Source organism: Drosophila santomea, chromosome 2L (assembly GCF_016746245.2).
Source record: "Drosophila santomea strain STO CAGO 1482 chromosome 2L, Prin_Dsan_1.1, whole genome shotgun sequence".
Taxonomy (NCBI): Eukaryota; Metazoa; Arthropoda; class Insecta; order Diptera; family Drosophilidae; genus Drosophila; species Drosophila santomea.
The window spans coordinates 16,072,530-16,087,433 of NC_053016.2; the positions used below are offsets into that span (position 1 = coordinate 16,072,530).

The 14,904-nt window shown below is 43.8% G+C and overlaps 1 protein-coding gene across 1 annotated transcript; it reads left to right on the forward strand.

Annotated features, from left to right (window-relative positions):
- Positions 1-10,254: 10,254 nt before the first annotated feature.
- Positions 10,255-12,235, forward strand: LOC120453509 (golgin subfamily A member 6-like protein 2). Its single transcript, XM_039638258.1, has 4 exons — positions 10,255-10,348; positions 10,839-11,018; positions 11,086-11,361; positions 11,422-12,235. The coding sequence occupies exons 1-4, from the start codon at positions 10,328-10,330 to the stop codon at positions 11,932-11,934; spliced, it is 990 nt and encodes a 329-aa protein (XP_039494192.1). The 5' UTR covers positions 10,255-10,327; the 3' UTR covers positions 11,935-12,235.
- Positions 12,236-14,904: the final 2,669 nt, after the last annotated feature.

Sequence of the window (14,904 nt, forward strand, 5' to 3'; positions counted from 1 at the left end):
AAATAAAAGATCAAAATTTACCAACGACTTAAGCTTACACAGTGATTGTAAAACTGTAAGACTCTCCAGCGTATGGCCTTCTCTCGCTCTAACGTGGAGACTTGGGACTGCATAAATGAATGCGTTGACTAGAGCGGGATGACTACTGCTTCATTGAAAGAACGAGACAGCAATTGTAGTGGCACGGTTGGAGTGCGCGCACTTTTAAATCGTCAATTCAAAACAAATGCAGTTTTTATGTTTGAACAAACCTTCTGTGATATATTACCTAATTCAAATTTGAACAAAGTTAACGCCTCGAGTAACGGGTATTTAATAGTCGGGGAACTCGACTACAGCGTTCTCTCTTGTTTTTACATTAAATTTAGTTCTTGCAATGGGTCTGTTTTAACGTGGTACAATATTTTTAAAAGTAATGTACGAATTTTTTACACATATATTACATTCATATGTGTAACAGAGCTTTTCTTTAAAATATCTTTCCCGTTTCTCTTCTCTTTTAGCTTGTTGATAATCGCAGTGCCATCCCGTTTGTATAGAGGGTATAAGGGGTATATTGATTACAGTCCGAAATTGAATAGAATAGAAAGGTTGTTCGTTGTTTTTGATCATTAGGTGTTCTTATTCGGTATACACCAGTTTGTAAACAAGATATAATTTCGGTTTTAATTTGATCAGAATCGGATGAGTATATTACGTAGCTGCCATAGAATCATTTGGAAATTAGGTGAAATAAAAAAAAGAAATCAAAGTTTTGTTTTCTTTGATCATAGATCGCTCGTATTACGTTATTATTATTTATACATAGTTTGTTCGTTTTTTTAAAATAAATATACTGCAATGGTATATAGTCACTGCTTGTCGAAGCTAGCTTTCTTCTTGTTAATATATGAACTCTCACATTTTTTGAAGAAAGAGAAAAGTCACGCAATAATTTATGACAATTTTCAGTTGCGGTCGCCGCAGTTCACACGCATAAATAAGTTAAGGCATGTATCTAATAGAAAAATGAATATAATGTTTGTGTGCCGCGACTGCGTGAGGCAGATTCACCATTTTGACCATTTGTTGTTATGCCAGTCATCAGTGGTTTTAGTCGTGCCTCGAGTCGAGATTTTCGGGGTGAAGTCTAGATCATGTGTGATTCAGCCAAATATTGAATTAAGATGTTCTACAGATAACGTTGACCTACGTTATGTGTTTTATTATTTTGGGTTTTTTTAAGCAGATATTTTATATCTCAGTAAGAGATATCCTAATACTATCAGATACCCGTTACTCAGCTAGTGGAAGTGCGAACGAATGTTGGTAGAAAATAAGAGAAAAACATAATAAAACAAGAGAGAACGCTATAGTCGAGTTCCCCGACTACCTGATACCCGTTACTCAGCAAGTGGGAGTTCGAAGGCTGACAGTTTTTGGCGATTTGTGGGCGTTATAGTGGGCGTGGCAAACAGTTTTTTGGCAAATCGATAGAAATTTACAAGACTAATACAAAAATGAAAAAATATGAATACATTTTTCAAAAGTGTGGGCGTGGCAGTTTTGGGCGGTTTGTGGGCGACTCCTGATCCTGATCAAGAATATATGTACTTTATATGCTCGGAAACGCATCCTTCTGCCTGTTCCATACTTTTCAACGAATCTAGCATACCCTTTTACTCTACTCGTAACGGGAATACAAATTTGTTATGACATTTAAATAAAGTTTTCAAAATAATATCGACGTCGCAACTTACGTTAGCCGACATGTTACAGATATGTCACTGGGCTTACTCGAAACCTGCAGGGGGAAATGGACTTGAGAAGTCCGCTGCTGGGGCAAACACATAATCACATCAGCAAACACATTATCAATATTTGGCCATTAGGTGACGCTAATTTGCGCGTGGATGCGTGCGAAGTTCAATGCCGCGCGGGGCTTCAAAGTGGCGCTGCCTAATTAATCGACATTCGCCAATTGTTGCTGACTTTTTGGGAGGTCGAGTTGGTCTCTATGGGCCATCGGCGTCTCGAATCGCGTTAATTACGCTTATTTAATAATTATCCGTTTGCGGTTACTGGTAGCGAATTGCACAAAACTGGGCTCAAAGCGATCGTTTCATTACATCTGCAAATGGTGCTCCACCATCACAGCTGACCCATTTTCCTTTCTTTTCACTCTTAAGAGCTGCTTCACCTATCCTCGTAGCAATGACGCTGCAATCTTCCAGTTCGTGCCCGCCATCCGAGCAATCCGTCCATCCATTCAGGCGCCGTGCCAAGCTGATCACGTAGATGAAATAAAATACCTCACACACATTCCATTAAGTTCGATTTGCCATTGTCGGTCAGTTTTTGGCCATTTGCGCTTGTTATTGGGCCACATTGCGTCACGGAGTCAGCATTTATAGATTGCAAGTCAAGTTACTGGGATTAGGACTTACACCTAACACCTTGATTCCAACCAAAGCAAACCAATCCCCGATTTGACACGCCCACCTTTTTGTGTCACATGCCTTTTAGAGAAGCTCCTGCCAAACGGCGTCTGCCCAATTGCTGTGCAGAATGCCACAAAGAGCGCGCTTGAAACCAGAGTCGTATAATGCCGGCAATTACCTGTTGCCTGGGGGCTGTTACCCGAGCCATTCGCAGATCCACTTACATTGTTGCGTCTGCGAAACGGCAATGACAATGCCGAAAGTCCGCAGGTGTTGCAAGCTATAACTCAATGCCTCAGTTCCTCAAATCGTGTGGCAAGTAGGCGCTTCAGCTCTGTGGCTGTGCTGTGCTGTGCTGTGGGTGTGGGGATTCCCCTCCTGCTTTGGCACCGCTGTCGTTTGTCATATTTGGGCGCGCGTGGAAGATGTGCCTCCGACTTCCTAGTTGGCATTGTTGTCACTGGCCGCCAGTCGCTGGTTGTCTTCATGCCGCCAGCCAGCTGTCAATCTGAGGCAAATGAGCAAATAGCCGCAAAGCGCAAAAATATCAAGAAAAGTCTTAAAAAATGTTTGACAAACAGAGCTCATTGAATTCGATGCAGTCACCCATTCGAGGAACTTAACTATTCAATGTACGCAGTGTGTTAGGTAAATCGATTAGGAAACTTTTTAATGACTTACGAGTATTAAGTTTTCAAGTGTATCTTTTTGTGGCACTTCAATCTTAAACTTAATAACGATGTTTGAATTAAGTGTTAAAAAAATAATGTTATTGAAATTAGCTGAGTCATACTTCTATTGTCTCACATGATTAACATTTTTGTGAAGCTGCTTATTTAAAAACGGAACAAAATTATCATTATTAAATAATATAATTTGAATGTAATGTTTTTAAAATGAAGGATATAAATAAACAAGTTTCAAATATTCCTTAAATATAAGAACATTTAATGAATGTCATAATATTATGAATTTTAAACATTTGCTTAGTCTCAGATAATATACAAAATTATATATCTATTGTGTTCATAATTAAATAATTATTATTTAACCCAATTCAAGACTTCATTTCCAATATAAGGTTAGTTAAATATAAGAACATTTAATGAATGTCATTATATTATGAATTTTAAACATTTGCTTAGTCTCACATAATATACAAAATTTATTATTTAACCCAATTAAATACTTTTTTTTCCAATATAAAGGTAATTAAATTAACCTTTTGTTATAAAACAATTCCTATACGGACCTCCAACAAAATATGCATTATTTCAATTCAATCATTGCATTCGAATCCGCGGACAGATCTCGACGGCAATCCACAGGGCTAACAAGTGGAAGTTCAGGGCAGATAAGCTCGCCACAACGCAAACAGATCTCACATGTCGTTATATAAGGCAGGTGGCGGCGGAGCGAGTGGAAAGTGAGATAATTGGTGTGGAAAACTGGGAAAATGATTGCGCGGCGGTGGAGTTATAGTTACACAGACCCAGTGTGTCTGGGAGACTGTCTTTCGGCCCGAATCGCTTTCTTCTGTCTTCTATGTACTGTCTTCTGCAAGCGGAACAGCCGCAAAGACATGCCACGTTACAAGGAGGCAAGAAAAAAGCTCCTGGGCGCGCGACAAAATCCAAATGCAACTGCAACCGCAACTGCAACACCAATCAAAACAGTAAAATGAGTGAATTTTCATATTAATGAGCAAAAAGAGATTCGCACGCACGCTAATGACTTCATTTTTTTATAGCCTGCCACTTGCCGCCACTTGCTGCCACCTGGCACTTGGCCCCTCGCCTCGTGCCACTTCCTCTACGCCCACCTGAACCATCACTCATCCGCCGTGGGGACATTCAATTGGGCAGCTCGCGAAAAAGCAGCAGCGATTAATGTGGCTGTGATCGTCAAAACGAAGATGATGCTCTTAGTGCCCAGTGCAAGAAGAGTGAAAGGGGAGCTGACGTAATGCGGAGGCATCTTCGCTTTTGGCCCCTCCATTACCATCTCGCTCCACCTCAAATCGATGGGTAAGTCACGGCCCGGTTGCGCAATATCTAATTGTCGTGCAGGAAACCGAAGATGTCTCTCCAGCCAGCAGTTCCGCCTTGATCGACCCACCGACCTGACGATCGCAGGCGCTCCTCCGATCCCGTTCCATCTCGCCCAGCCCGACTAGGTACCACTCTTGGCCAGTCGGCGGACTTTCGGCGCCCAGGTGGTGGCCAGAAATGCCGTTTAATTAGCAATATTTGTCAAAGTATTACAAAAATACTGCCTAGGCAAGTCTCATTTCGTGTGTCGGTGTCTTCATCTCAAATCGCAGCTGAGCCCCAGCTTACCTACACTGCGCGAAAACGGAGGAAGCCAAGCAGGATGTGTGCCGAGATCGGACACCCATATAAGATGACAATTCCGAAAGACAAAAGGTCCTTAATTGAGCCTCTTAAATGAAGTGCGGCGATTTTATTCGCGTTCTATAAGAGTTTAAGCAAGTTTAAGCTACAGCTTTAAGTGGAAACTGAGCTGGATAAAATGGATACATATACCACTTGTAGGAAGACTCATATATTAAATGATACTTACCATGGGCATTTTAATTTACTAATACTTACTTATACTTAAATTTGTAATTTAGTTTAAAATATGAGACTACCAGATACCCGGAGAAATTTCAACATTACAACGTTTCGTTGGCAAATACAAATAAATAAATCAGTGGGCGTGGGAAAAATGTTTTTGATACTGCGATAGAAATTGGCAAGACAAGTAATAAAATGGGAAAAAAAAAAAATTTATTTTTGGGTTTTTGCTTTTTTGGTGGTTTGGGGGCGTTAGAGTGGGCGCGGCAGTCTTCTGAAACAAACATGCGTTGCGTCTATGTCTCTACATTCTGCATGCCCATTCTTACTAGCTTTAATAGTTCCTGAGATTAATACAAATGGCCAGATCGACTCGGCATCTGATTCGGATTCAGAATATACTTACATATATACTTTCAGGGGTCGAAAACGCATAAAACATATAAAATAAGTGATTTTAAAATGTTGTCTCAAAACGGAATGATGGCATTATGACAACCTACAAGTTGAAGGAGAAGTTAACGATGTAAGCCCTTGAAGTCTCTTGACCGCATTCCCTGTTACCTGCACACACTTGATAACCAAATCAGAAGTCAGGAGTCATGCAAAATTTTGCGCCGTGTAGCAATAAGGAAATCAACTGCAGCGGGTGCAGCTGCCTACCTGACTGCCAACTTGGAGCAGCCAAAAGCCAATAGCCAGCAGGCGAAGTTTGGAGCAGGAGTGGGCAGCATCTCGGACTCCGAGTCCAAATTTTGCGACGAGTCTACGCAAATTGGAATGCGAGACCTCTGACTGTGTGAATGAAGCGGCTGGTTGGCCTGGCTAAGCTAGCTTTTGGCCAGAAGTTGCGTAACAGCCACTGAGCCGGTTTCGGGCACACTCGGCCAAATTGCACATACATATGGATCTGTAGCAAAGGACGACTGGGGAACTGGCCACAATCAATGTTCCGTCTGCAAGTCAGCATCTTCTGGCTTAATGGCCATTGCAACAGAGCAGCAACAACAAAGGCGCACTGGCTGCGGCCATTAATAAGCGTTAATACCCGTTGGCGGTGTCCAACATGTTGTTAACTTGCGGCTGGATGGCCTTGGCTTAAACAAGTGAACGAGTGCCGCTCATCTGCCGAACGGATCTCGAATCTCGGCCAACACTTGGCGCCGCTCTTCGGCTCTTCCACTCTTGGCCACCTGCTGCTTAATCCAATGTGGCCACTGGGGCTAAGTGTGCACGCACTTTCAACTCTGATTACCAGCCCAATCAATTTGGCATACCGTTTAAGCCGACTAAACGCACCCACCGACTCGAATGCGTGATGCAACTGCAATGAAATCAATTTATAGACCTGCAATCCGCTTCAATGCTCCGCTTCATTTGCCATGCAAGTGGGTCGGTCAGCTGGACCGGGGCAACAATGACATTAACGTCGAAACTTGCGCACCACCTGCAGCTCCAGTCTCGGGTCCAATGCGGTCCAGCTCCACGCAACAAATTGGAGCAGTCCAAGCACCAAGTGCCAAGTGTCGAGTGGTAGTGAAGAAAGCCACGGGCAATTACCGCTGGAATGATGACGGTGACGTTGCAGACCGCCGCGAAGACTTTATCCTCAGATTAGGCCTGATCCACGAGAGCCTGATTGAAGGTTAGCCATGTGTGAACGCGAGTGTTTTGTTATGGCTTATTGTTCGGCAGATAAGTGACTGCTATTTCTAGCTGTCGCATTGCAACAGCGTCCCGCTCAATGAGGCGTATGCGCAATAAAATTAAGTATACGCTGCTCGGGGATGGGAAATGCATTCGGCTAACAAGAAATGTAATAAAAGTGAGACAAAGAATTTGTGAATCGTCATGAGGCTATGATTAAGCGGATAGCTGCAATTTAAAACTGGCCTGTGGGGCAGGTGATAAAATCACGAGTCTTACCTGAATTGCAACATATTCGTATGCGAAATGTAAAGCTTTAAGTTGGATTTTCTACAAATCGCTTACGAAATAAATCTAATATTAGTGTCACGAAAATCTTAACAGCATTTAAAATCTTTAAAATATACCTTAAATAAATAAATATTTCGAAATTTAAGCTCATCTTATGGCTATGAAATAATATGAATCTACGACTGTGTTTATACCTTATGTTACAGCCTAAAATAGCCTATACTTACGCCTATAATTATAAATCTTTGACTAGCGTCTATACTAAGATGAGACTACTGATTTGTTTTCCTTCCTGTTTATAACTGAATGTACAGGCTTAACGGTCCTCCTGAGCAACCATAAAATCTGGCCATTATGGGATTAGTCGAGGGAACTGTCAAAACATTTTCAGCGAGTCCCATCAGACCTTTCTCTCAATTTAATTTTCCTTCCTTGCAGCTTGGTCTAACACGTTTTCCAGCCAATTTCACACGCTCCCTTCCGCGCAGCGGAAACCTGTCTGCTGTCTGTATGCCGATAGTGATAATATAAGGCAATGCATAACCTACATATAAGCGTCGAGATCAATAAAGAGATGCCGTAAATTATGCAACTGGGTGAGCAGGGACAAGGAAACCGCAGCGAAAGGTGTTTCCATGGCCTGCAGGCTGCCATCCATCGATCCATCGTTCCATCCTGGCATTTAGCTCCAGAGGCGACTCGACTCCACTTCACTCGACTCCACATCCAACGACATCTTCGTCGGGAAGCCAAACCAAAACCCAAATCCAAGCCCAGACCCAAGCTGAAACCCGAATTGCCAGTCGAATGTCGTCGCAGATCTGCTGGTCACGTTTCAGGAATTTCAATTTCATTTTGCACAACAAAAAGCGAACTAAAATACAAAAATAAAAGAAATACAAAAATACGAAAATGAAACAAAATGCGATCCGGCGCAGCGAACGAGCCTGTTGCACATTCTTCATTATATTCGTGTTTCTTTACCTAATTTCGAGTTTTGGTTTTTTGCTAAATTGGCTTAACATGTCGGGGCCCCAGTTTATTTTGTCTGCTTCTCCTTTTGCAGCGCTGCACTGAAGGCCGTCTGACCGCCCCTCCTCGATCCTCCCCTTGCTCCCCAGTCCCCCCCACTCCCCACCGGATTGTTATGCAACTTCTGGGGCGACAAGCCTGTCGGTTTCAATTTGGGCATCTTGTATTATTTACGATCATATCGGATCGTCCCAAAGGCCCAACTTCAGCCCAATGCACCCTGTGTGCACTCCCAAAATCGGACACTCAAACTCCGGCTTGTTCCGTTTCTCGGGTGTTAATTGTGGCCAACTGTTTGGTCTTGGTGCGTTTATCACGGACTGATGCCCAATCTATCCGGGTGATGAACATCAAGCGCAGGCCGCACCACCGTGCTAAAAAGTCCATTTGGCCCCTGTTGAAGCTAAAACGCACCACCAGAATAGCACTGAAAACAAACTTTGAAGTTGCTTCAGGTGGTCAGCTATCGTAATTAACTAAATTTAAGTACAGCATATACATTTAAGTCCCATTATGCAATGTTAAATACTAAAGTTGTATTTAAAAAAAAATAACATATTAAAAGGTGTTGTTTGACCATCATGAATATCCAAATATGTACAACTGTTCAAGTGGCGACTTACATAAGGCAACTAAAGTATTACATGTAATTTCTTTCAGTGCACAGAAGCACTTCGACCGCGAGCAGTGGAGCCGCTAAACGTCTTCATGCCGCGGAGGTCACCTTGCCAATTGAGCGGTTAGGTCGCCGCGTCCATAAATGGCATTTGTTGTATTTGATTTGGCCAGTCGGATTGCTCCCGCGATCGTTTGGCAAGCCAGTGGACTGCTGAACTCAGTCGTGCTAATTGTTTGTCACTCAAGTTCAGAGCAGGGAGTCGGACATGGTTAATCGAGCCATATGAAACGCGGGCACGTAGCCCAAATTGTTGCAGCTTAAGACTACTTAGCGTCTTGGCCCAGTGTAACAACACGCCCACAGCAATTGACCTTATCGATAGCTCTTTGGCCGGAGGTGAGCTACTTTGCACGGGGATTGATTGATTGATTTTCGGGGGTAGGACGCCTTACTCTACTCTATTAACTCATTTGAGGATGATGGTGGAAGATGATTAATAATGCACACAAAGTTTGCTTGCTGGTTTAGTAAAGGCAAATTACTACATGGGGCGTTGTAGGGTCAGAGTAGTAATCATTGCCGTAATTTTGCTTTATTTTATATCGTCTTGCAAAAAACATTTAATGATAATTAATTTTGGTTACCCATGCACATTATAAAAGTACGAATTTAAATAATTTATTGCTAAATGTTCATTTACAAGACCTTGATCGTATCATCAGATTAATGGCAATTGAAATTGAGTTTTATTTTTAGTTATACAAAGCTATTATTTGTACGGGGATCTATTTATAGATCTCTATTTACTTACAAACTTCCGGTAGCCACAGCTTTAAAACTAGCCCCCGTCAAAATACAAAATTAGATAATAAAGTCAACAAAATCAGGATTGACAGTATAAACAAAAAAGTCCACAGAAGAATAATGACCTAAAAGTACATCTCTTAATTTTCAGCTGCGTAGGATTGGATTTTGTTGCAATTGAGCTTTAATTGCTGCCAACTTCATCACTACGAGCAGCTCGCATTCTACAGCGGGCTCTTCTTCTGACCGCGACCATCCACTCCGCGAAGACGAATCTCAAGTGACCCATGGGTCCACTCCGAGCACTCGAGTCCAATGGCAGTACGAAATAGTACGAAATAGTACGAAATAGTCGGCCTACAACAGTGTGTATGCGTATGCGTATTCGTGGTCTTGTTCGCATTGTTTTGAAGCTGCGCCGTTACCTTGGGAAAATCCGCGCAGTCATCGGCGGTCCAAGAGGCAGCTTCATCAGCTGGCGTTCCGAGCGCCATTCCATTTCACTCTCACTCTCTGCGGTTTTCGATTTCAGTTTGCTTTTGCTTTTGCTGTGCTTTGCTCTTGCTTTTGCTTTGCTTTTGCTTTGCTTTTGCTTTCGATGGGACGTCGGCTGCGACGCGGCGCCTCTGCTGCGTGCATTTTGCACCTGGAACAACCCACCTGGGCAGAGTGGCGGAGCTTTGGTCCGCTGGCGGTGTGGATTTGGCTCTTCTTTTGTTTTTGCCACCGCTGCCACCACACTGCTCTGCCCACGGCAACTGCGACGGCGATGGCGACGGCGACGGCGGAGTCGGTGGCTCGGAGACGAGACCATTCAAAATATAAATAGATGTGCAGGTAGGGAAATGCGAATAGTGTTCATAGAAGACCTCAGAGGAGGCACATATCAGCTCCTTCTGTTTTGACGCGCTGTTGGTGGTGCAGGGATACCAAGCATGAGATCCCTAAGTCTGTTGGTTAGTGTTTCAGAAATATGAATGATACTAGTGCATCCTTGGGAAACGAACATTAAACCATTTGTGGAATTCCAATATATATACATACAAAGTGAAAATAACTGTGCAAACTCAAGCTTAATGAATAAAAACCACAAAACATTTAACATAAAATTCAAAAGTCGCGTTTTAATTAAACCCCACATAAGTTTAAAATTTATGTCTGAAACCAAAACAAAAAAAATGCAACCGAAAAAAACTTACCTCAAAAATTACGAATGTTTTCAGTTTTAAAAATCGTTTTAAAATCTTAAAGTATATTCCAAGTTCATTTAGGCCTCTTATCCAACACACAAATAAGCATCGAGTCTAAGCATCTTTGATACGGAATTGAAATTGATTTAGAATTATCAGTTATCATGTTGAATCCAATAAAATAATAGATATAAGCAAATACATCATGGAGTCAAATCATTAAACCCATTTCGATCCATTTTCATTTCTCCCGCAGCTACTGAGCGCCAGCTGCGCGCTAATCCTAAGCTTAGCCTACGCCCATCCCCCCGAGGGAGTGTGGAAGAAGAAGCTCACCTGGAAGGAGGATTGGGTCCAGGTGTGGAAGACCGTTAAGAAGGAGGCGTGGGAAACCAAGTGGAAGAAGGTTTCGGTCCCAATTTGGAAGGAAGTCAAGGTATGGCACTAACAGGGCACTGCCTTTCAACCGAAGTCCTTATGAAACATAAATGAATATCCTCCAGGTTCCCGTCTGGAAAGAAGAAAAGGTTCCCGACTGGAAGATTGTAAAGAAGCCGAAAATCGAGGAGAGAGAGGTACCCGCCTGGAAGGAGGTCAAGGTGGCCGAATGGAAGAAGATAACGAAACCCATTTGGGTGCCCACAAAGGTGGCCGTGTGGAAGGAAATTCAGGTGCCCATCTGGAAGGAGGTGCAGGTCCCTTTCTGGAAGGAAATACAAGTGCCCATTTGGAAGGAAGTACAGGTCGCAGACTGGAAGCAAATGTTCGAGCCCCAATGGGTAGGTTTCGGGCTTCCCGATCTCCGTTGAAACATGAACTAAGTTTAAACTCCTTTTCAGGTGAAAATGGGCATTCCCGGGGAGAAGTTCTTGGGCAAGGATCACGAGGGCTGGGAATACACCAGCCACGATCTCTGGCGTAAGAAGCTGGTCTGGAAGCCCGTGTGGAAGAAGGTCTGGCGCACCGAGAAGAAGCAGGAGTGGAAGACGGAGAAGAAGCAGGAGTGGCGCACCGAGAAGAAGCAGGAATGGAAGACGGAGAAGGTGCAGGAGTGGAAGCAGGACAAGAAGCTGGAGTGGAAGGACGAGTGGATCCAGGTGTGGAAGCCCGTGAAGAAGCAGATCTGGATCAAGGAGAAGCGCGAGACCTGGATCGAGGAGAAGGTCCAGATCTGGCGCACCGAGAAGCGCCAGGTGTGGGCTTCCGAGAAGCGGCAGGCGTGGAAGGACGAGTGGCAGTCGGTGAACGTGCCCGTCTGGAAGGAGGTCAAGGTGCAGGAGTGGAAGAAGGTGTGGAAGCCCGTCTGGGAGAAGGTGTGGGTGCCAGTGAGCCATGGCCACGGATGGGACTAGGTCCGCGGCAGGGGTCTCCGTTTGGCAACCAGCCAGACGACAGCACTGATATCCCGATAACTGATCCCGCTAATCCTGCCAGTCCCTTGGGGTCTGCTCCATCCTCCGCAGATCACGATCCTTGTTGTATGCAAGCCAACAGGCTCAAATTGTTACATAGACTTAATGATGTAAGGCACCCTCCTGCATTCCTTCTGCATTTTGTACAAAACAACTTCATACCTTTCGTTACCTGTTTGAATTACCCATTACCCATTACCCGCCTCCTTCATCGCCGTTTCCCACAAGTGTACAAATTAGTCATGCGCGCGTTTGTCTTTAAGTTATACGAAATTCAATAAAACAACAAAAACTATAACGACTCTGGCGATCTTTATATGGGCGAAATGTTGCAAAGACGGGCCGTAAATAAATTGTTTTGTAAATATGTACTTAATCTTAATTATGATACCCATACGAACCGCAGACACGAAAATTGCTGTACAAAAACACTTTTCGAAGAGCTGAAACATAATAAAACAACCAAAACTATAACTATAAGCATAAACATAAAAACTAAATGCCTTTAATTACGTTTTGGATGGCCATACCAACATAGAGCATCTGCGGATGAAGCGTTGCTCCCGGTGTGGATTGTGGATGCGGATGAAGCAATATTGGTAGTTTCGGCGATGATTCGGTGCCAGCAATTCGCCGAAAATGCAACTCATAAAAATTCGATTCCGACCTACGACACCCGGAAGTTAGATAAGTGCCGAAAAAACCGAAAAACCGAAAAACCGAAGAAGTCGGCACCATCGTTCAGCTGCAATTGGCGAAAAGGCCATGAGCCAAAGTCAACAACTGCATCGGGAGATGATGGCGATGATGATGGTGATGATGATGATGACGATGCCTTTTGCCTAGATGCCAAATAAATCTCAAGGAAGCATCTCCGCGTCAGATAAGCGGCAACAATACCGCTGCCACTTCCTGTTGCCAAGTTGAATGCTGAAGCTGAATGCAGCTGCCCGGGCTTTGGAATCAGATGCAGTTTCAGCTTCAGCTTCAGTTTCAGTTTCAGTTTGAGATGCAGTCTCAGTTCAAGTTTCAGCCCGAAGGGAGTGCGCGGCGGTATGCCACCTAACGGCTCGGCAATTCCAAGTCACTCGGTCGGTTGCCACATGTTGCCTTAATTGACTCCCCCCGCTTTCGCGCAGTGTGTCTGTGTGCCATGGTGCTATGCCCGCATAAGGTTAGCAGAGGAAGCCAACTGTTGCAGTTGTTGCAGTTGTTGCACCGGTTGCAGTTGCAATCCGAGCCTGCGGAGCTGCGCAGATTAGATAACTGCCGCAAAAAGTTCGAGTTCAAGCAAACATTCCGTTGCCAAATCTCAGTTAGTAGTTGCTGCCTGCTTAATGATGTTGTTGGAGTTTTCGGCAAATCAACAATTGGCACGGCTTCCAAATGAGTTTTTCAGCGGGTGCAGATGCGGCTCATAGGCGAAAGCATATTGTTAATAGGCTGCCTTCGTTCCGGGTATTTCCTTGACTTTGGAAATACATTTGTCCCTATATTCAGCGTTAAGTGTTCTGGTTTTCACGAAACAATTGGCGCCTAATTAAGCCAAGGTCGCAGCCCTGCTCTATATCAATGGGATTGACATTCAATTATGGGACCTTTATGCCATCATTGTTGTCTTTGTGACTGCGACACAGCCCAAGAAATGCCTATCAATAAATAAATTAATAAATATTCAACTGCAATTGGCCGGTGGTGATACAAAAACGAGGCCTGAATTGCATTCCACCTGACTTTTATGTAACCAAACAAGTGTCATGCCAAGCCTGGAGTTGCGGGCCACACAAATGATAACCGAGCCACAACAACCGACACTTAACGCATTCGAGTGAGGCACATTATAGTTGCTGTTGTTTTTGTTTTAATTATTGAAGCAGCAGAAGCAGCAACATCTCATTCGCATTGCACAAGCCGCAGCCGCGGAGAAACAAAACGAGCCAGCCACACAGCCATACAGACCGAGTGAAAGAAATTGAAAAATGTAATAAAAATAAATTTCAGCCAACAAAACAAAAATTAAAAAATCAAAACAAAACAAAAGCGACAGAAATATTTGATTGTAATAAATCTTTTGTTCGCGCCCCGCAACGCTGCAACACCCAGCAAAAAAAAAAAGGCAAAAGCGGCAGCGAAACATTTCTTGTACAAATAACTAGATGTAGTGGCTCAGGTTCAAGACGGAGCACGTGATGAATGCGGAGCGGATTGGTGCTCGCGGAGCGTGGAGCTGCAACTGTGGAGGGGTTATTGCTCGCCAGGTGCTGTTGACTCTTTTCCAGCGGCACTGTGGCTGCAGATGTGGGTCACAACGAAGGCGACGAAGAAGTGGAGCGGAATCGCAGCCTCCGAGTGGGTGACATTAGGCAAGTGCAGGGCGTGTGTGTGGCAAGGTCGCCGGCCAGAGTGGCTGATTAAAAGCGGGGCAGCCGCGAATTAGCGGCAGTCTGCAAAAGAAAAACGAGCGGTGAGGCAACTGAGCCACAAAAGCCATGACGCTGCTGAAATGGCAAACGAGATGTTGCAAACGAGCAGACGTGCGCTTCGAGTACTAACGCAGTACTTGCAGCAAGGGGCCATAAAAATGATTAAAGGCGGCGCCGAGATTGCGTTGTCAACGCGCTTGTCCCGAATCTCTAATCTATATAAATGCCATTTTATCACTGACCAGACTCCACACTGCCCGTCAAAAACAAAAGACTTAGGCAGCGAACTCGTTTAGCCAAGTTATGAAAGCCTAATTGTTTCTTGTCGAATTCATTCGATTTCGCAGAGCGCTGAGATAAGTTTTCCATGCGTATTTACATTTTTCAGATACTTTGGTATCATACAATACATTTCCTTTACCCGCAGTTTTTATGTAGTTACGTTTAATTATCCTACTTACCACCGTTAAACGATGTTCCTACTTTC

Excerpts from the sequence above, each read along its gene's own strand:
- LOC120453509 (XM_039638258.1), top strand. The coding sequence starts at position 10,328 with ATGAGATCCCTAAGTCTGTTG. Across the intron at positions 10,349-10,838 it reads TGAGATCCCTAAGTCTGTTG|CTACTGAGCGCCAGCTGCGC; the intron begins GTTAGTGTTTCA and ends TTTCTCCCGCAG. Across the intron at positions 11,362-11,421 it reads AAATGTTCGAGCCCCAATGG|GTGAAAATGGGCATTCCCGG; the intron begins GTAGGTTTCGGG and ends ACTCCTTTTCAG.